The sequence below is a fragment of the Vipera berus genome (assembly GCF_964194415.1).
Source record: "Vipera berus genome assembly, chromosome: 4".
Classification (NCBI taxonomy): domain Eukaryota; kingdom Metazoa; phylum Chordata; class Lepidosauria; order Squamata; family Viperidae; genus Vipera; species Vipera berus.
In genome coordinates this window covers 99,693,862-99,715,582 of record NC_138206.1, presented here as the reverse complement: position 1 = coordinate 99,715,582, position 21,721 = coordinate 99,693,862, and the positions used below count along the sequence as shown (strand labels likewise).

The window sequence follows — 21,721 nt, the reverse complement described above, 5'->3', positions numbered from 1 at the left end:
CAAACAACAGGGAACATTTGAACAAAAAAGGAAGCAATAACCATAAAACCAAGGAGAGTTCCCTTTCCCATGGAAGGGCCTGACATCTGACCAAATGGATGAGGGGAGGGGCTGAAATGGGAATGCTTTATATAGGATTGAAATGTAACTTTGTTAGATTCCGTCTTGTATTGCTACAATCGATTCCATCCTAGTAAACATTTTCCTTTTGGACTAAACTTGCATCCAAGAGTTCTTATTTCCTGAGATGTGGATTGAGGTGGGTCCTGACACAGCCTTTCTATCAAAACAGTAAACACTAAATAACTATTCTTGTGTAACACCCTTGTGCTGTCAAACATTTTAGTAAAGATACTGAGTCCAAGAATTGATTCCATATCTGGCAGAAGATGAGCTAATGTTAAAATAAAACACTCCTGAAACACATTTCCACAATCACTGTTGGACAAGTGCTACTCTGAGCTCTGGTAGTTATAGGTAGTAGGAAGGAAGTAAAGACCGGTTCCTCCACTTGATAATCTATTAACCAAGTTACATGTCAAGGCAAATATTAGAGACTTGAGTTGTGAGCCTCTAGTTTGATCTTACTAAGACTTTATAAAATGGTACTAATATTTCATGTGATGTTGATTCTATCCCTCTGTTAATGCAACCTAGGATTGTGTTGGCTTTTTTGGCTACTGTTGCACACCATTGGCTCATATTTAAGTGACTGTTCATTAGGACTCCAAGATCCCTCTCACAGTTACTGCTAATGAACCTGGTTTCACCTAATCTGTACCTGTACATTTGGTTTTTCTTGCCCAAATGTAAAACCTTATTTTTCTCTATATTGAATTTCATTTTATTAGATAGGGCCCGCTGTTCAAATCTGTTGAAATCCATCTGGATCTTGAGCCTATTTTCTGAAGTGTTGGCTATTCCTGCCAGTTTAGTGTTGTCTACAAATTTGATGAGTTTCCCTTCTATTCCTTCATCTAAATTGTTTATGAAGATGTTGAAGAGTACTGGGCCTAAAGTGGAACCTTGGGGTAACCTACTGCTTCCTTTCTTCCATGTAGATGTAGTTCCATTGAAGACTATATGTTGAGTGAGTCAACTACGATGAGTCAATTACATTGAGTTGCATGTTAAGTGTAACTTTGATATCCTATTTCTAGAAATCTTAGTAATGTGAGTTCTATGGCTAGTAATAACAATTAATTATACATGCGGTTTTCACATATTATGCTAACATTGCAAAGGAGACATAATTATTCCCAGCTTCAGTATTTCAATAAGGAGGTGGTATAGGCAATATTTAACTGTATGCTAAATTAAATAATTAAGAACTTACTTCAGAATCCTCTTCATCAGAGAATAGGCTTTTCTGACTTTTGAAAGGGGTTGGAGTTAAATTTTTGAACCTCTTATCAGAAGAATGTTGATTCTTAAAAACACACAATACACATACAAATTTATAAATCTAAAAGGAGTTTAATGTAAGCAGTCTACTTTTGAAATTACTTCCAGTCATTGATTTTTGATTTTCCCCCCCTGTAAATTTGGAAAACCAGTATATGAAAACTAAAGACAAGTGGTTTCTGATTATGAAGAATTTTCTTCCTTTCAGGCTGCATTCTGAGCTTTCTGTTTTTCCTTTCCTTATCCTCATTAGAAGGGAATGTATACTGTACGCACACAATCAAAACTGAAAGTTTAGAGGTATACATTTATTTCCAATGAGGAGAAGGAAAAGCAAAATTTATGCTTTAGAATTAAGCAAAAGAGCTTAAACCTAACCACATGGTAATATTTGAGAGAGAAAACAAAGGTTTTATCATGAGCTAACTCTTAAACCTAGATTATAACTATGCACTAGAAGTTCAATCATCATAATTTGCAAACACTATGCAATCAGATTATTTATATAAGCTAATTCACTATATTTTGTTATAGCACGCACTGTTCCTATTTACCAATTACTTTATGTCATAATTAATCAACACTTTTCTTTTTATGTGACCAAAGAGCAGGTATTGCTCTTTGTGCCTCAATGAGACAATTAGATTTTGTCCACCTGCAAGAAAGAGATGGTAAAAAATTAGGAGCTAAAAGGACAGAAAGTGTCTTATGGATTTTGTGCCTTTGTTGAAAGTAAAATATGGCTATCCTCCTTCACCTGTGCTACTCCCTCACTAGTATGGAGGATTAGATTAGACTGCTGTTAGAATAATGGAGGATAAGAGAAATGATAATGGATAAAAAAGTAGGCAACAAGGAAATGCCACCAATTGTGGGCAGGGCTGTCAGGTCTCATCAAACTGTATTTGGCTTGGGACTGGTATTTATTAATATAGAATCAAAGATAAATACAATATCATTATATGTAATTTAATTATAATGTTTTTGGACATATCTCAATTTTATATTTTGGAGTGTTTTTTCTCTTTATTTTCCAACTAAGATAATAGCCATTTCCAGGAAATGTTTGGTCTCCCAACCACCAAAAATGTACCAGTTCTTGATGTAAAAGATGAACAGATATTTCCAAGTATCATGTGCTATTTTTGTGAAGAGCTTCTCCTTAACTTTTGATAGAATTCTTGAAGTGACAAGAACTAGACCAAAGCATAAATGGAAGATTTCAGCTAAATCTAGCATAACAGTATATGAAATCTGCTCTGTGAACTCTGAAGTGATAACAACAACCCCCACTACATCATTCAGTTAAGCTCTTCTCTTCTAGAGCAGAGATCCCCAACCCCCGGCTATTCGGAACCAGGCCATGGAAGTGGCAGATGAGCATACATCCCCACTTGTGCAAACATCGGGCAAGCGATGTGGCAGGTCTGACACTATCTGATTTTACTAACTGGATTTGGAAGGAGGAGGGTTAAACTGATTCACATCTAAATTCACTGGATGTTGAAAGTGAGGTAACTCATTACAAACTAATCTTCAATGTAATACTTTTTAAAAAAAAGTCTGTTTGAAAAGACAAATTACGTTTTTTGCAATGTTGATGTCAGCCTTTTCCTTGAATAGATCCCCATCAACATCAAAGAAGTCCACAGAAGATTTGGCTATTTAAAAATAAGACACAAAGAGTTCACTTTAGGATTAGATTTATTAGCAAAATAGAAAGTCAGTTAACAAAACAGTAATACTGGTAAACCATTTGTGCGTATATAGATAAAAATAATTAAGGAGGGATCTCACACATAATAAAAATACTTTATTGTATACTATATTTTAATGAATACTTCCACATAGCATTAAAGATATAAATTAAATGTAATATGCAATAAAGTTTTATTAATGTGACAAGAGACTACAGAAAAATAGCTTATATTTCACTATCAAAGGCACTGTCATAAACTAAGATACATTACCTAAAGAGATTTTAAGCTCTTTTAATTATGATAAAGGAGAAGGAGTTAAAAAGTTTAAGATTTAGAAACTTACCTATAACACTACTACTCTTACTGGATTCAAAGTTGTTATCTTCCTCAAATAGACCAGGAGCTTCATGTAGCTTGGGAGATTTATCTGTGATTGATTCTGTCAACTTTTTATTCTCTTTCTCCAGTAGAACTGAAGAAGGACTAAATACATCATTCATACCTATGAATAGAGTTTAAAAATAGTCATCTGATATCTAGAGTTGAAGTTCTATAATTGTTTTACTTAATAAAAATTCAAAATGATTGGAGCAAATAATGAATTTGCCTTATAAATCATTAGGCATAAAATTTGCTATACAAATACACTGATACTTCACTTCTTGTCAGTGGACAGTACCATTTTAACTATAAGTAATCTTATTGTTTAACAATATTTCTAGGAAGGTTTGTCACATATTGGTTTCTAAAGCAAAACAGTTCTGCCAAAAATAACAACAACAAAACTTTAAAATGTTTATTCAGATCTATAGCATTGTTAAATCAAGATAATTTTAATCTCTCTGTTGGCCAGCAGGAAGTATTTAGAGTGACAAAACATTATTTTAAATCCTAAACAGGTACTCTTCTCCATGTATAAATAACAATTCCTGGCAGAGTGTTTTCAGTGTGTTTTATGTTCCCTTATTAGCTAATATGCAATAACATTTTGCTAGTTTATGAGACACTGTTGAAAGTGGCCTCCTTTAAACCATTAATTTAAGATAGGAATCTTAAGATTCAAATTGGGGATGTATAGCCATGTTGCTTAGCCTTTATACTGTATCAGCCATGATGCAAAAGATGTACATGATGATTGGCTTCTTCATTCCTCCCCTCTGCCCATTTTTTGCCTTATTCTTATAACAGAACAGCAGAATAATAGAGTTGGAAGGGAACTAGAAGGTTTTTTAGTCCAACACCCTGCTCAGGCAGGAAACCCTATATCATTTCAGTCAAATGGTTGTCTAATCTCTTCTTTAAAAGGCTCCAGCATTGGAGCATCTACAACTTCTGGAGGCAAGTTGTTCTACTGATTAATTGTCTATCAGATGTGCTTGCTTGCAAGCAGATGTCTCAATGTTTTGGTCATTTATTCTGCTAATTAATATGAATGACTATTGGGACCAAAACTGCAGAATATGAAAAAAGTAAATAGACTATATAAAAAGTATTAGAATATAGATTAATCTTCAAACAGAAAGAATAGAAAATGCACAGTAGGAAAGTTGACATAGAAACTATTTGGAGGAGAGCCATGAGAATTATAGTACAAAATGACACAAAAGAGTTACAATAATGATTGCATCAAATGAGAGCAAGACAAAGATACCACATAATATAAATAGAGAGAAGAGGACAGCTGCAGAGAAGAAGAAAAAGGTTCAGATTCAAGGTAATCAAGGCAATTCAAGGTAATCCTTGAATTATGAATGTTCAGTGATCTTTGAAATTTCAATGGCATTGAATGGATTTATGATTAGTTCTCAAATTTCTGGTCATTGCAGTGCCCCCACAGTCACATGAACAAAATTTGGGAACTTGGCAACCAGCTCGGACTTATGACTGGTTGCAGCATCCCACAGTCCCAGATCCCTCTGTGAGGGAAATGAATGATTCCACAATATGATAAATAGATATAGATACAATGTTTAGAATGCAGTATTGCAGACCAACTCTGCTCTCTGCCAGGAGTTTAATCCTAACTCGCTCAAGGTTGATTCATCCTTCCATCCTTCTGAGGTCGGTAAAATGAAGACCCAGATTGTTGGAGTGGGGGAGGGAATATGCTGATGTTGTAAACCACTTAGAGAGCACTATAAAGTATTATGATGTGATGTATAAGTCTAACTGCTATTGCTAATAGCTGTTCAGTAGAGGTCGCTGATCAAAATCATCTATCTACTTAAGCCATCATTTGTTTAAACACAATTTACTGAAAGCACAACTGGGTTGCTTCATACATGAAACTAAAAATAAGAAAACTTTATTTTTAGTATGATGTTTAAAGCTGAATCTACTGTATATACAGAAAATGCAAGTGCCACTTGTTTAGATCAACTAAAGGATCAAAAATAGCTTGCTTCTGTAATGAAGCTAAATGATTTGAAGATTCCATTGTACAGACATATTTACGAATTAGTGTAGTTCAAGGTCAATTAAGTAAACTTAAAGATTAAAACAATGCAGATCATTGGTCAATTTTTTATTATCCATACCTGGAAAGAGAGAAACTGCTCCAGGAGGAACTTTCTTTACTGCTTTTAATGAAGGTTCTAAAAAGCATAGAAAATGGATCAAATCGAAACTTTCCTAAAGTCAACCTCTTTTTCTATAACTATGCCTTTACGTATGTATTTGCCTTATTCTTGACTGTTCATGGGCACAGAGATGACATCTTACATTGTTACAGGTGTGACACTTGACAATATTACAATTGTAAGATGATGTGTCTTACAACTGTGTCTGCTGGGAGTCCTTTTACCCGAGGATGAAGTGAATATGGTGCTGTCTAATATGATTCCTATCATCGTGGGTAGATGGAATATAAGGGCCAAGGAAACAGTGAAATCTCATTGTATAGAGCCTAAGGAAGATGCCCCTCATGGAGACATGGAAGCTCTGTTACCAATGCAACAGGTGCCAATGAAGAGTGTTAAAGGTAAAGGTTTACATCTAACCCATGAGAATCAATGAAAGGCTCTTTTGGGGGGGGTGTAACCACATTTTATAGTTACACTTCAAAAATAAAGCTGCATTCTACAGTACTTTTTACTAAACTGGGGGAGGGGGGCTTAAATATATTCTCATCTAGGATCAGATCAAGTTTGTATCAATATACTTTCAAAGGAACTTTTAAAAAAGACCATCTTTACCATATGAACTGCAGAATTTTCTTGTGTTAGTCTGTTAAATCTTCAAGTTTTATAAAAATTCTTACCATCATTTATTGGGATTCGTGTTTCTTTTTCCTTTGAATCTTCCTCTTTTGGCAATTCAGCAAAAAAATCCTTCTGGTTGGAAATAGAATATAACTCATAACATAATGTATTTTATATTCAGAAAACAGAATAATAGACCATCAAGTACTGCAAAAAACACTCAAAATTATTTTTATACATAATTTCACATATAACAAATTTTCAGTTTCTGACTACTTATTAGGCATGCACATATAACAGGAATTTAGAGCTCATAATGAAATGTAGTTTATAATGTGAAAGAAGCAGTTAACTTTAAATTTCATCAAACTTTGGTGTGAGATCCCTCTAGAATCCAAGACACTATAAAATATAAATATATGTATAATCTAGACAAAAATTGTGTTCACAAAGCCACATTTTTTTAAAAAAGTCATGGTTGTTAAGCAAGTCATAATAGCCTAGTTTGCACACAAAGAATACCACAATGTGGCTTGTCATTACAGTTACTTCTTGACTTGTGACCTTTCATTTAGCAACTATTTGAAGTTAGGATGGCTCTGGAAAAAGCAACTGATGACTAGTCCTCACCTTGAAAATCTGAAACTTTTCAGCATTTTTGATGTTCAAAAAAATCACGCTTGCTACCTTTCTAGCTACAAAGCTGGCAAACACAACGTTTCTGAGCAGTAGAAAAGCTCTTCCTGTGCACTTTGCTAGTCCACTAATTTTGTAACTTTATCAAAAAAGGATATAAGGTTAGTCTAGCACAGGGGTGTCAAACTCAATTTCATTGAGGGCCACATCAGCATTGTGGTTGCCCTTGGGGGGCCAGGTGGGTATGGCCAGGGTGGGTGCAGCCTACTGGGTGGACGTAGCTGGAGTGCGTATGGCCTACTGGGTGGGCATGGCCAGCTCTACATCATTGGCACCAAGGGTGCCTATGGGGGCCTGGGCAGGAGTGGGACAGATCTGGGGGTCTCTTGCAGAAGGAGGGTCTCTGGGCCAGGGCCAAGGCAGCGGGGACCGTTCCCTCACTGTTTCCAGGATGGCTTCGGGGGCCACATGGAACCACTTAGTGGGCCGGATCTGGCCGCCGGGCCTTGTGTTCGACATGTCTGGTCTAGCATGACCTGTTTTTAACAAACCCATGCTGACTTCTAGTGAACATTTTTTTTCACAGGTATTGATGTCAAGCTGATGGGTCTACAATATCCTGGATCCATTTCCCCCCTTTTTGTAGATTGGTACCACATTGGGTCTTTTCCAGTCCTCTGCTAGTTCCCCTGTGATACAGGATCTTTGAAAGATTACATTCAGTGGCTCTGAGGTTACATCTGTCACTCCTTCCAAATTCTGGGACGCAAACCATTTGGCCCAGGTGATTTGTACTTGTCCAGGGAGAATTTTCTTTCTATTTCCTTGCCTATTTTGACTCGTGTACCTGTTCTATCTGCCAATGACTGTAATCCAAGGTCTGAAGAACAAGCCAGGTATTTGATTCTCTTTTAAATATAGTCAGAATGTGGACTAGACATCTCTCAGGTGGGTTAATATTCAGAAGGCAAGTGCTATAGGAACACATATACTGTAAGAGGATCTCTCAGATTTCCCTTCCACTTTATTGGAAATAATTTTCGTACTTCTTGACTTATGTTACTTCTTCTTGCTGCCTTGCTCCGCAAACAGATTTTGCTTACAGTACACAGATTAGGTATTTTTATCCTGCCTTTTCAAAAAAACCTTATTTGGTCAACTCAAGATTGAAAACATTTCTAATACTCCTGCCTCTTATTTTCCCCACAACAACAGCTTTGTAAGGTGGGTTGGGCTAAGAGAGGGACTGGTCATCTACTTAGCTTTTATGCCTAAAGGAGCCTCACAATTCATGGTCTCCTGCCTTTTAGGCCAGCACATTTGGCACTACACCAAACTGACTTGCCTAGATCTTGTAGACCTCATTAGCCCTAAGCCCTGGGACTTCAGGAATAACAGGCCTGCTCTCTTTAGTTGGTAAAACTGTATAACTATAAGTTATAGACAAAACATTCTTTCTGCATACCATCCTCTACCTAATTCACACTCCTTCAATTATATCTGATTTATGACCAAGGTTATAACCAAGTGAGAAACATGTTGTTTCCTGCTTAACTTTGTTCAGAACAGGATTCTAATGTTCTGAGGGATAGAAGATCCATCCTGTGGAAACCAAATCTTAAAAAAATACTATAATATAATCAAATGAAGTACAGGTTATATTCTTTTGAGACAACCATATAGCATAGAAGAGCAGAGGTGACATCAAGCCTTTTTGCCTAGTTCTCAGGACATACAACTATTTAGATATGAAGTAGGAAAAAGGGGCCTTAGAGGGCATAAGGGTGCTCCTCTCAACCCCTCTTGAAAGAAGCCATGTCCCTTTCTATGCTTACATGTTAGCTATATGATTCCGGGAAAATATGTGCCTGAATCAAGTAGGCATCAAAGAAGACAAATTAGGCTGCAGTGATTGTTTTCATCCTACTGCAGTAATTTATTATATCCTACAATCTTTTGGGGGGGGGCATGGATGCATTTGCCTCTTCCTGGAGATAGTGGCACCTAGGTTCAAAGTAGCTTTCTGCCTTGCATGCAAATAGGTGCATGTCCCTAGCTAGTTCCCTAAAGGAATATACAAACCACATATTAACCTCATCATCGAAGAGTCCTGTCCCACCACTGAAGAGGCCATCTTTAGAACCAAATGGTGAGAAATCTTCATCTGTCATCTTGGGAGGTTTAAAGATATCCTCATCTAGAATAAGATAATGTTTTCATCAAAGGAGCTAAAAAAGGCAGTTATGAAGTTCTCAGATAGATAGTAAGATAGTATGATTAGGAGTAAACTTTCCCTACTGAAGTTTTCCATAGACTGCACCTACTACCCATTCCACAGAAGATGAGAGCAAAGGAGCCACAGAAGCTGTGTTTATACAATCTCCTGGATAATTTTGGGGGATTCAAAACTCAGATTTCTTTCTATCCAATTAATTGAGAAAGCAAGAATGTCAAGATATTGTGTTATTTTTCAGCTTCTAGTAGTTTGCATAGCACTTGAAAATGTACTGAAAAGAGGTTTCTATGAGAAAAGACCTTAAAGTCAACAAAATAATTAAAATATACGATAACAAAAGGCATGCAACTTCACACAGCTTTTTCATATGATCTGACTTTGTCTGAATATAAATTATAAAAGTGAAGGCACAATATTTCCAAGGCATAATACCATTCAACAGTAAGCACATTCAGAACCTTAGAAAATGGCTGATTCAGAATTTATTTTTATCCTGCATTTATTATTTTTATAACTCAAGGTGGTGAACATACCTAAAATCATCCTTCATCCTCCTAAATGAGGTTGCTCTCATGTCTTCATTCCTCATAGGAAATGCAGCTCCTAAAGACAACCCCCCCACGCCCCAACTTACCATCTGAGTGAACATTAACATCTTCCTTAATAGGGATTGTAGTCTTATTTTTCGTATCTGTTCAGGAAGAAAATATTTATGATCATTTTTCTTCTTCACAACTGCATTGCATATGAAGCATTTAAAAGTGCAATGAACAGAAAAGTTGTCATCTGCCTGACTTTTCATTTTTTCCTATAGATTTAAGCTCTCTTTTTTCCACTGGCTTTGCCCCTTTAATTATGATTGATAGCTTTCAGTCTTTCTAGTGCCAGACAATACACGCCAAACTGCAATTTTATGGCTTTTCATGGCTAGCCATTACCCTAATGGGCTATGATCTCACACACACTACCTGACCTTAAAATGGGCCACTGACTTACAGCTGCAAAGCAGACTTATCAATTCTACCTAGAAACATTTTCTTGGCCTACTCTGCACACCTTCTTCAATTAGCTAGAATACCTTAGCCACATAATGATTCCAAAATTTGGAATGGATTTATCCCTGGCTAGGTTTAATGTCCTCCCAACAGCTGTTACTGAAAAGATATACTGAAAGATCCTTTCTGAAAAGAGACTGAGTCCATGTGGTAGAGGAGTAACTGAAACGGTGGAACATGTTATTTTGTATTGTTACCATTTTGCAGATATTTGTCAGGAATCGCCATTCTTTACTAAATATCCTAATCATTCTGACTTGTTTTATCTTGTTATTATCAGATCAATCCGATTTTATTGACCACAGCTAAGTGGTCAGTCCCAACTATCTGGAGAACAGGTTGGAAGAGGTCTTGCCAGATTATTATTTTCTTTTTTTCCTCCAGAGTCCAACTAATCTACAATTAAGTAATAAAATAACCTTTGCTGAATCTCTGTCAGGGGAAAAAAATATTTCTTTTTTGAGTTTGGATGTATCGGATATACTTTTAACAAAAAATTACATTTAACTTTGAACAAAGAATAGTTTTCATAATAGAAACAGGTTATTTAAATAAGTAATTTCTTGATCTACTATATATTATAAAGTGTAAGATACATTTAAATAATTCTCCTTGATACCAGTGAGCATTAATGAAAATACATCAAAAAGCTAAATTGTAGTATAACAATTTACTGGAAATAAAGATTGTTTTAAAAATATTATTAGAATAACATTTTCTATCATAGTTTATGAAGCAAACGCAAAAAAAAAGATACGTGGAATTGCTTACGTAATTGTTCTTTCTGTTCTTTACTTAGCTCCTCCCTTTTGATTCGGGCTGCAAGCTCATCAGTAAACGATGTAGGTCTTTTCTTTTGAGTTCCAAACAGGGAAGTTGAAATGGGTTAGAGGGAGATGAGGCACACTGTTATTTTTTTTTAAAGTTTCTTCATAAATTACTTAAAGCCAGACATATTATAGGCTAGGAAATGTTAGAGGGGAAAACACAACTTTCAAACTAATAGGAGCACATGGAAGCAACTGCAAGATGGGTCTAGGAATCCAGAACTGGATGCAGTATTCCAAGTATGGTCTTACCAAAGTTTTATAAAGTGGTACTAACACTTCACTATCCCTCTACTAATACAGCCTAGGATTGCATTGGCTTTTTTGGTGTCTGAAGCACACTGCTGGCTCATATTTCAGTGATTGTTTACTAGGACTCCTAGATCCCTCTCACAATCACTGCTGTTTAGCCAGGTTCCACCTATTCTATACCTGTACATTTGGTTTTTCTTGTCCAAGTCTAAAAGTTTACATTTTTCAAAATTTAATTTAATTTTGTTAGATAGGGCCCAGTGTGCAAGTCTTTCAAGATCTTTCTGGATCTTGAGACTATCTTCTGGGGTGTTGGCTATTCCTGTCAGCTTGTCGTCTACAAATTTGACGAGTTTCCCCTCTATTCCCTCATCTAAATCATTTATGAAGATATTGAAAAACATTAGGCCTAAGACAGAACTTTGGGGTACATCACTGCTTACTTCCCTCCATTCAGATGTAGTTCCATTAAGGACTATATGTTGAGTGTGGTTTGTCAGCCAGTTACAAATCCATCTGGTGGTGATGCTGTCTATCCCACATTTTTCTACCTTACTAAGAAGGTTGTGGTCTACTTTGTCAAATGCTTTACTAAACTCCAAATATACTATATCCACAGCATTTCTCTGGTCCACTAATTTAGTCACTTTGTCAAAGAATAAGATTTGTTTGGCATGAACTTTTTTTTTGATAGTTGGCTTTTGGTTATAACTTTGGTTGCTTCAAGCAGAACTGTTACTTGATTATCTTTTCCAGGATCTTCTCAAGTACTGATGTTAGGCTTTGTTTCAAGTCTTAATTGATTCTGAACCTTTTCTAACTTCATATTTGCAGATTCAGGCTATATGCTGGTATTCTTCTTTAGTTATGTGTCTGTCTTTCCATTTTTTATACTTATCCTTTTTGTTTTTCAGTTTATCAGAGTTCTTTATGCATGCTGATTTCTTCTTGGATTTGTTTTTTTTTCCAGTGGCATTGTGGTGGAATGGGCTTTTATAATCACATTTTTCAGTTTCCCAAACTTCTTGAGTTGTTTTCTCCTTTAAGATTTTTATCTATGGAATCCTTCCCAAGCTCTGTTTGTTGAAATCAGCTGTTTTAAACTCTAAGACACTAGTTTGATTTTGTTTTATTGCTTGTTTCTGCATTATATTGAATTCCAATATGATATGATCACTCTCCCCCAAAATTCCTGCAATTTCAACCTCCTCTATCATTTCATCTTTGTTAATAAGAATTAAGTCCAGTATAACTGACCCTCTAACTCCCTTCCTAAAGAGAGACACTACTCATTACTAATTATCTCCTGCTTGCATTCTGTGGTTCTACCCTTGAAAATGTGGAAGTTCAGCTGGTCTAGAATATAGTAGATACATGCAGTATTGAGCATACCCAGTAGATGTAACATTGCTTTGTGAATTTACTGGCTTCTAGTAAACCTCTGGGTACAATTCAATTTCTGGTTGTCATCTTTAAAATGCTATATGGCATCGGCCCTAGTTGCTTGCAATACTCAGTAGTTTCTGTTTGTCTGAAGAGATCCAGCAGTTCTTCAGGTTCAGTGAAGTCATCCTACCTGGTGTCCTAAGTAGAGCACCTTCTCTGTCATTGTACCTGCATTATGGATAGCCTCCTTTGAAATTCAGATAGCCCCAATCTTGCTGGCCTTCTGGAAGGCCATGAAGACTTGGCTTTTCCAAAGCATTGGAGATGTTAATGGACCCTAGCATAAGTATATGAATCATATTGGTAAAACATTTTCACAGAGGACCAGACTTTGTTCTTTTAACTGATTGGAGTATTATGTTTTATGTTTTGTTTTTCTGCTCTGCCCAGGACAGTTTTGATACCAACAGCACAAATATGGAAAAATGTAATGAACTAGCTCTTTGTGTATCCCTGTACTCAAGCTGACCCTCAAATAAGCAATGTATTTTTGTATTATGCTTTGCTAAGAAGATTATACAACATAATGGTCATAGGAGAAAGAATAGCAGGTGTAGAATTGGCAAAAGGAGGAAATCCTAAAATATCTGGGATATTACCAAAGTTGGTACAATACACTACTACTAGAACAAGTATTTTATGAACAACCATTTCACTCATCACATGTATTTTTCAGTGCTATAATCCATGCTTTAAGTATTTTACTGATATGCTTTATTAACACTTTCTCATAAAACTGGTGATGCTGTTGAGCAGCAATTTCTTACCAATGTTGTATTTTCTTCTAGGTCACCCTCTTCCTCTTTTTCATAGTCACCAAAAATATCTTCATCTTCATCACTCATTAGTACTGTTCTCTGGAAAAAAATAATAATGTATGTTTCCCTGCAACTGAGAAAAAAATTTCCTACAGCGAAATAGATCTAGCCAGCTTTTGACTTAATGTCTTCCTTTGTTTGTGAAAGAATATCCAGAACATATTGCTTTGCCTTCTTATTGAATGCTTCTGCTTATTATGCCAAAAGTCTCTTCAAAACACTATCAGCATTAATGCTTAGAATCAAATTCTTATTTCATCACTAAGCTACATGGATTCTATTTTCTATCTCTAGTCAAAATGAAAATGATAATATCAGTGAGGAGATTGCAAAGAACAGATAAAAAATGGATAAAACTGCTGGAAGGTTGTATAGAGGCAGAAAAATAACTGACAAAAGTATTGAGATAACAAGCATTCCATCTTGAAAAATGATGCTAAAAGAGGTGGACATGCATTTCCAAACTTCAAATTAGATTATCAAACAAACTGCCTATCATAACAGAAAGGATATAATTTCCAAATGGCAGACCATCAATTACAGAAGCAGCTGGTGTGGCTATTGAACCTCATAAGTACTTATGGTACAAAGGAAATTAAGCAAGCAAATAAAATCTTTCTGTAGTGTTCAGAACCGGAAGGAAAAGCCCACAAGCTAAAGCAGAAATGTACAGCAAAGCTGGATCCTAAAGTGATTCGGGTAGGCAGCAAAGAGCTTGGAAACCTTTGGAAAGCTCTTTTCTGCCTATATAACTCTCTTTAAGACCCATCTTCTGCCATGGTGGTTTGCTGCATGTTTGTGCTTTGGCTACCTATACTTTTGAGCTTTTTCTTCAGATCCTCGAGGCAAAAAACTACAGAAAGATTTGCTTTGCTTGCTTGCTTCCTTTTCTCTTACTCTTCAGTCTGGAGTCAAAGCAAGTCACTTACAGATTTTGTCACCCTCTTTCTAGGTATGCAGTAACTTAGCAAATGAGGCTTTTAAGAGATTGCAGGGCAGAGGCGGAGAGTTTAGTTTTAGCACCTAATTGGGGCTGGTGGGTGAGAAAGATCAACAAGTCTATCCCAGCTTTTTTTGTTAACTGAGGAAATGTGGCTTTCTGGGGGAAGGAGGAAGTTAAAGCAATGGCAAAGTTTTGAGCAGCTTGTCCTGAAGCTGCCGCCTTCTCAAAGCCTAACAAGAGCCAGGAGAGGGTTTGTAATCCCCCAATGGCCAGCTGATCAGGGCAAAAAGTTCTGAAAGTAGCTGCCATTCCTGCAAGCAATTGTCAGAGGGCTGAAAATGGCTGCTACTTCCAGGAGGCATAGGGCTTAGACCTCGTCAGGGCAGAATGGGAGGGGAGGGGTGTGTGCCGCAGCCACTGTAACTTTGAAACAGGGTTGTAATTTGGGGCCATCTGTTGTAACTTTGAAGTGACCTGTCATACCTTGAAGACTACCCATAATAACTTTTCACCTCCTTATAAAGTTACAAATCAAAAAAATCTTGTCACCACAGCTTAACTTTTATCTATATACAATCCAGAAATTGTCAGCTTTTTAGTCCTGGTTCAACTAAATGTCCATTGGACATTCAGACAAATTTAAGAACCACGTTACACAGCAAAGCAGACTTAGACATTTTGAATATGGCTTCAGGAAAAGAATGGAGAGACAACAGTAACTGGTTAAAAACAACTGTTGAAATGACCTCAGCAGACCATAATTTTCAATCTGGATGCCTAGCAATAAAACAGTCTGGGGACAGATTGAGGTGGAGAAAAAGAAATGCACCTTACACTTATCTCCTCTATCCAGTATGGGGTACAGGACCACTTAAGATAGATTCTTACACTTAAATAAGGAAGGAAAACTTGTTTTGGTCACCAGCATCTTATCAATATATTTTCTCATGCTACATATTTTCTCAACCTAATGGCAAGTTGGAGAACCGAAACCTGACAAAATGCATTTCATACCTGTTTCTGATCTTCATCACTTATAGTCCCAAATTCTTCCAGTTCCTGAGAAGTAAAAAAACAAAACAAAAACCCCCACATTTAAGAAAAGTGGCACTCGACTTGACAGCATGCTGTCAACACTGCGTTGGACTTCTATGCAATTCTTCTGAAACACTATCTCAATTGTTTTCATATATGCTAGGGATAATAAGCATTTAATTTATATTTAATTTAATTAAAAATATTCTCACCAATATAGTAAACTGATAAATATCTAAATTTCCCAGAACCCTAGAAGTTTATATTTAGAAGCTATTCTAAAATTCATCCAGAGATCATAAGTCTACTCACCTCTTCTTCTTTTCCTTCACTGTCCATTAGGCTTCCATGGTCACCATCCACTGAACCTTTTGTTCCATAGATGAAGGGAAAAGACAAGATTTGTGCGTTGTTTCTTTAACCGGTTATACAGATAGTCCTCAACCTTATAGCCACAACTGAAACCAACATTTCTGTTGCTCAGCAAGACAGTTGAGTTTTGCCCCATTTGACAGTCTCTCTTGCCATAATTGTTAAGTGAATCACTGTCAGTTGTTATGCTAGTAACACAGTTCTTAAGTGAATCTGGCTTCTCCATCAACTTGCTGCTCAGAAGGTCAGAAAAGGTGGCCACATGACCCCGGGACACTGCAACTGTCATAAATACATGCCAGTTGCAAAGCGTTCAACTTTTGATCACATGACTATGGGGATGTTGCAACGGTCATGAAGTGTGAAAAACAGTCGTAAGTCACTTTTTTTCAATGTCACTGTAACTTTGAACAGTTACTAAATGAATGGTTGCAAGTCAGAGACTACCTATATCCCAAATGCCTTTCTCTATTTGAGGAATTTATTTATTTATTTATTTTTATTTACTTGTGTCTTGCCTTTATTATCAGATATGTTTACCTTTATTTATGGAAATTATAACTCTCCAACATTCTATATCTGGGGTATTCAAACTTGGCCCTTTTATGACTTGTGGACTTCAACTCCCAGAATTCCTCAGCCAGAAATGAGGCTGAGGAATTCTGGGAGTTGAAGTCCACAAGTCATAAAAGGGCCAAGTTTGAAGAGCCCTGTTCTATCTAGTAAGTATGTAAAAAGCTGGTACCTGAATATACCTTTCTCCATCTTTCATTTTTTAAAAATATTTTGCATTGTCTTTTGAATTATGTTTTTTTAATTTAAAAAACCGTACTCATAAATATAGCAAGTATACCCAAAATTGTCTCCCTAGGCCCTAACCCAAGCCATTTCTGTATTAAATTTCTAAGGTTAGTTTTTTTAGAAAAGAGAAAGAAATGGGTTCAGTGCAAAAAGACTAAAGTCAGCAACGTTCTGTGATTGCCAACATGTGCTGCGGATGGCTGCTCCAGACAGTGTAGAATAGTGGTCTCCCATGGTTTCAATGCTGGGAGATGAGGGGATTAATCATCAAACTCAACCACAGTGCAGCCTTTTAAAAGATGCTAAATTTGCTAACCTAATCACTTTTGGAAATGACTTATCTAATCATCTTAAAGCAATCAGAGATCTATGAAACAACCAATTTAAAAAGTCAATTGGTGCAGAATGGGACAATTGGCCATGGCCACAATGCTGCACCAACTTCACCCCAGGCTCCCCGCCACAGTCAACCTACCAACGGGCATTCATTATTGACTGGCCCTCTGCCAGTGCTCTTCCTCCTCCAGCACTGGTCCCCTGTCACTCCTCCCCCTGCCCCAAATCATGCCAGGTGATTTGCTGAGGGACACCAGTTCCCGGCCAATTCTCAGTGCAGGACAATTAGCCACATGTCCAGGTAGCCAATCTGCATGCCAAGGGGGAGGGGGGGGAAAGGGAGAGACTTTCTTTGCCTTGCTGGAAAACCTCTCAGCCAGCCAGCCAGCCACTGGAACTTATTTCCTTTCAGATAATATGTATATATCCCCAAGGAAAAGAATAAGTTTGAATAACGTTGACTCTGAATAACCTTCAGGATGCACGGCTAATTGTCCTGTGCTGTGAATTGGCCGGGAAGAAAAATTATAAGTGTAATAATTTGAAATAAACAGCAAAAAGTAAATAAGATTTTGAACCAAGACTGTTATAAATGAGTTCAAGATCCAAATAAATTGGAATATTGAACCTTCTATTCTATAATTTTGGAATTATTATATAAAATAAAGCTTTTCATTGGAAATAAAAATAATTTTGTCTACTACAAATTATAACAAGAGATTTTATGATTAGAGTATGATTTTAATTGAACAAAAGAGAGAACTAGAAATTCCAGGCAGGATGAAAACAAATCTCCCTTTGGTTTTGATTAGGATTAAGATTTACAAAATGACAAAAAAATCCCCACTACATTTGAAATATTAAAGCCCTTTGGATAATGGGGGCAGAAATTGGTAGCCACAATATCAATAACACCAGGAATGATGTCTGCTTCAATCAATGGATTATGTCTAAGGAATGTTAATGAAGGAATGACAGATATGAAACAAATGTTGCTTGATGCGGATACAGTAGAATCAGAAATACTATATATTTAAAGTGTGGATTATAAGATTGTGAAGGCACTTAAAGTGGAAACACAAATCACAGATCAAAAGATTACTTGGATAAGGACTCTTTAGTGGATATGCAAAGAGGCTTGTTAAAGCCTCGGAGAAGTCTATGGAATAGGACAAAGAAGAATTTGAGAGATAAAATTCCATGACAATATATGAATAAATTAAAAGTTAAGATTTTCAGAAGCAAAAGGAATATAAATTTGGTTTATTTGATCAGAATTAAAATAAGACAGTTTTATGAAATTTTGGAAGCTTTTTTATAGACTTTATGCCAATGCAGATTGAAAAGTAGAAGCCTTATGGATTTATTTATAGATAACAGATGGGTTATGGAAAGAACATATAGCTATATCTGTTCTGGAAAGAAGTTACAAACTGTTCATCTCCTATAGAGGTGAAAAGCTATCAAACCTGTTCATACTTATGATAAAGATTGGAAGTCACTTTTTATATATATTTTTCTTTATTTCAATCTTTCTTTTTATATACACACATACACACACACATACACACAGAGAGAGGGGGGAGAAGGGGGGAGGGAGAGGGAGAGGGAGAGGGAGAGGGGGAGAGAGAGAGAGAGAGAGAGAGAGGGAGAGGGAGAGGGAGAGGGAGAGGGAGAGGGAGAGAATGGTTCATGGTGTTTTGGATGTGTTCCATCCCATATTATGATTAAGTGTATTTCCAGAAAATTGCTAAATCATCCTCAGAACAGCTAAATCATCACAGGACAGAATACTCTAGAGTTCTCTGGAATATTCCGTCACTAAAGATTAAATATTTTGCACATACCTAGTGAATAGTAGGGAGTCCCTGCGATTTTACTCCGCTAATCGTTGCTAACTATAAGGGGCATCTTCTTTTGACACTGTTGTCCAAAGACGTTTCTACAGCGATGTGGCCAGCCTGATGTCACAGAGTGCTGTTACCTTCTCATCGAAGTGGTACCTATTTATCTACTTACAGTTACATGCTTTTGAACTGCTAGGTTGGCAGGAGCTAGGGTAAGGACAGGAGCTCAGGTCACAAACCTGGACTGTTAGTTTTCTAGCCAACAAGCCCAGTGTCTTAACTGCTGAGCCACTACACTGGCCCTAATGAATAGTAAGTGGCCTATAATAAGCCTTAAAAATAAATTAACCTGTAAACATTTTATTACTAATTCTTTCACCTACCTTCAGTGGAAGGATCACCAAGCCCAACATCATCTTGTTCCATAAACAGCTGGGAGCCAATTAAGTATGGCAAAGGTCGATCAACATAAAGATCCTGTAAATTTTTTTAAATTTAAAACACTTTTTAAAGATTAAACTTCAAAATATAACAATCTGCACAACTGTACTCTTTGATGGCTAATCACAGGACAATAAAATAGGAGAAAAATGGTTTGAAACATACACCACCACCATCCCCATCTACCTTTTTAAATAGTTTATTTAATAGTGTTAGGACTCGGATGGAAGGGAGCCTATGGGTTGTTCTTTGGGGGAACTGTACAGACTACAAACAAAAAGGGATGCTTTGTCTGCTACAAGGGAGGAGTTTAACACTGCCAAAAAAAACAAAACAATCCCAAATTGTGATCGTGTGACTGTGGAAGGCAGGACAATAGTTTTAAGTTTGAATTTAGGTCACAGCAGTTTTTGGAAGGCCATTGTTAGGTAAATGGTAGTAAGTTGAGGACTACCTATAGTTTAGCTCTTACAAGCAAAGAAAATATGCTTTTCTGAACAACGCTGAGAGGTAGTTTTCATTAATTTATAAAAATGGGAAGGAGTAGTCTACAAGTACAATTATGGGAAAACAAACAAAGGAAAGCAGACCAAGGACATGCTAGCAAAGTACCATATAAGCATATTTTTTAACGATTGTGCCTGCCTGAGTAATACATTAACAAATTGATCTGCACTGATTGAATAAGGTAACTTAATTTAAATATATGACAGATTTAGAGTCCCTCTCTGAGGGAGATGGATGGTTCAAAAATGTGTATATATAAATGAAATTAAATTGTCGCAGAATGAAGATGGAGTGCAATCCCATTATTTTTTTAAAATAAGATCCAAGAGTATATAAACATCACTGACCAACTGATACAAGTCAGTTTAAGCAGGAGTCTCCTCATTTTGCTTCAGTGTATCAAGAGATCATGATTAGCCTGAGGTCATTAAATAGCTTTTACTACTGCGTTAAGTCAAGCCAGTGAAACTGAAGTGACCAGAAATACCAAGTTCCATTACCTTAGGCTCCAGTATTAGTTCCATCCTTTCATTGGTTTCTTCTTCAGAGTCTGAGTTCCCTGCTTTGATGTCCAGTTGTTCAAAGGCACTGTCTAATACCTGCAGCCCAAAATTGATGGCTTCCTGAATCTTGGGAATCAAATCAGCTTCTTTCTGTTCACGGGTTTTCTCCTACAAAATCAAAATATACAGATCCCATATTTTTCACATACAGTGGAGGAAGTTATAATTTTTGGTCATCACTTTGAAATTACTCGCAATAAAACTTATTTACAAAATATGGAGGTGAGGTGATTAACCTCACAAAACTCAACAAATCTAAACATAAATGTTACAAATTAAGACACAGAATCAAATTCCTAACTAACCTATTAGAAAAGACAAGGAAAGGAAGGATAGAATATAGTCCTCGATTTACAACCATTCATTTAGTGACCATTCAAAGTTACAAGGGCACCAAAATAAGTGACTGTTATGACTGCTATTCACATGACCATTGCAGCATCCCCATGGCCACATGATCGAAATTCAATCGCTTGGCAACCGGCATGTATTTATGACAGTTGCAGTGTCCCAGTCTTCAGTCCACCACCTAGAGTTTACTATTCCCCAAAGGCAAATAGTTTAGTCCCCTAACACTTAACCAGCTACCCTGTTAAATTCAGAAGCTGGAAATAAAAGTAAGTTTTGTAGCCTCTCTGCTAAAAGGAATTATCCAGTTGACTAGTATTTAATTAATGCTACCTCTACAAAGATGTGAAAAGATTGAGCCCATAGGCAATTCTCTCCCCCCTCCTAGAAGCTCTGTGGATTTTCGTATCTTGATAAGGCCTCCTATTTTAAGAGAGCAGTTTAGTAACTCTTGTACCATCACATACATTCCAGGGAACACCTCACTAGTCTTCTACTTCCTATTCCCAGGAAAGGAATAGGAAGAGATGGGACTCACACAACCCATCCTATTTTTCCTGATTATTAAAAAGTCAAAATACAAAACAAGAAAATGCCATGTTCTGGCTATATAGCATAAACACCATTAGAGAATTCACTCCTTTTTCCTTTCCTTGGTAGACAAACCAATCTAATAAACAACAACAAAAAAATATTAAAAGAAAATGTAAAATATAAAATCTCTTTTTAAATTAAAAAACACAAAACATTCAGTGTAGGAGAAGGCAACTTGCAAAACTGTTCAAATTACTGGTAACTTAAATAAACAAAAGAAAAATTCTGGAAAAAAAATTCTACTCAATGATCTGAGTAGACCACAAAATTGCAGTGTATACGCTCTGCCCAGAATATTACAGATCACAAGGTAAAAGTACAGAATATTAGAGAGGCAAGAATATTCACACAGAATAAAAG

At 36.5% G+C, this 21,721-nt stretch overlaps 1 protein-coding gene across 12 annotated transcripts in view; it reads right to left on the bottom strand.

Annotated features, from left to right (window-relative positions):
* The window catches only part of LOC308668222 (WASH complex subunit 2C-like), a 51,405-nt gene that overhangs the window by 23,344 nt on the left and 6,340 nt on the right, over positions 1–21,721 (bottom strand). For 8 of the 12 annotated variants that reach the window (XM_081327967.1, XM_081327968.1, XM_081327971.1 and 5 more), the window contains exons 4-16: positions 20,357–20,527; positions 19,292–19,385; positions 15,865–15,920; positions 15,532–15,576; positions 13,524–13,613; positions 11,003–11,084; positions 9,811–9,867; positions 9,034–9,137; positions 6,364–6,436; positions 5,642–5,698; positions 3,448–3,606; positions 2,989–3,065; positions 1,337–1,429 (exon numbers count right to left, since the gene is read on the bottom strand). In XM_081327967.1, coding sequence (XP_081184093.1) covers positions 1,337–1,429; positions 2,989–3,065; positions 3,448–3,606; positions 5,642–5,698; positions 6,364–6,436; positions 9,034–9,137; positions 9,811–9,867; positions 11,003–11,084; positions 13,524–13,613; positions 15,532–15,576; positions 15,865–15,920; positions 19,292–19,385; positions 20,357–20,527 — 1,158 coding nt within the window. Of the gene's footprint in view, positions 1–1,336; positions 1,430–2,988; positions 3,066–3,447; positions 3,607–5,641; positions 5,699–6,363; positions 6,437–9,033; positions 9,138–9,810; positions 9,868–11,002; positions 11,085–13,523; positions 13,614–15,531; positions 15,577–15,864; positions 15,921–17,200; positions 17,226–19,291; positions 19,386–20,356; positions 20,528–21,721 lie in introns of those variants that run through there. The other 4 variants (XM_081327973.1, XM_081327977.1, XM_081327978.1 and 1 more) reach the window with 4 other exon arrangements.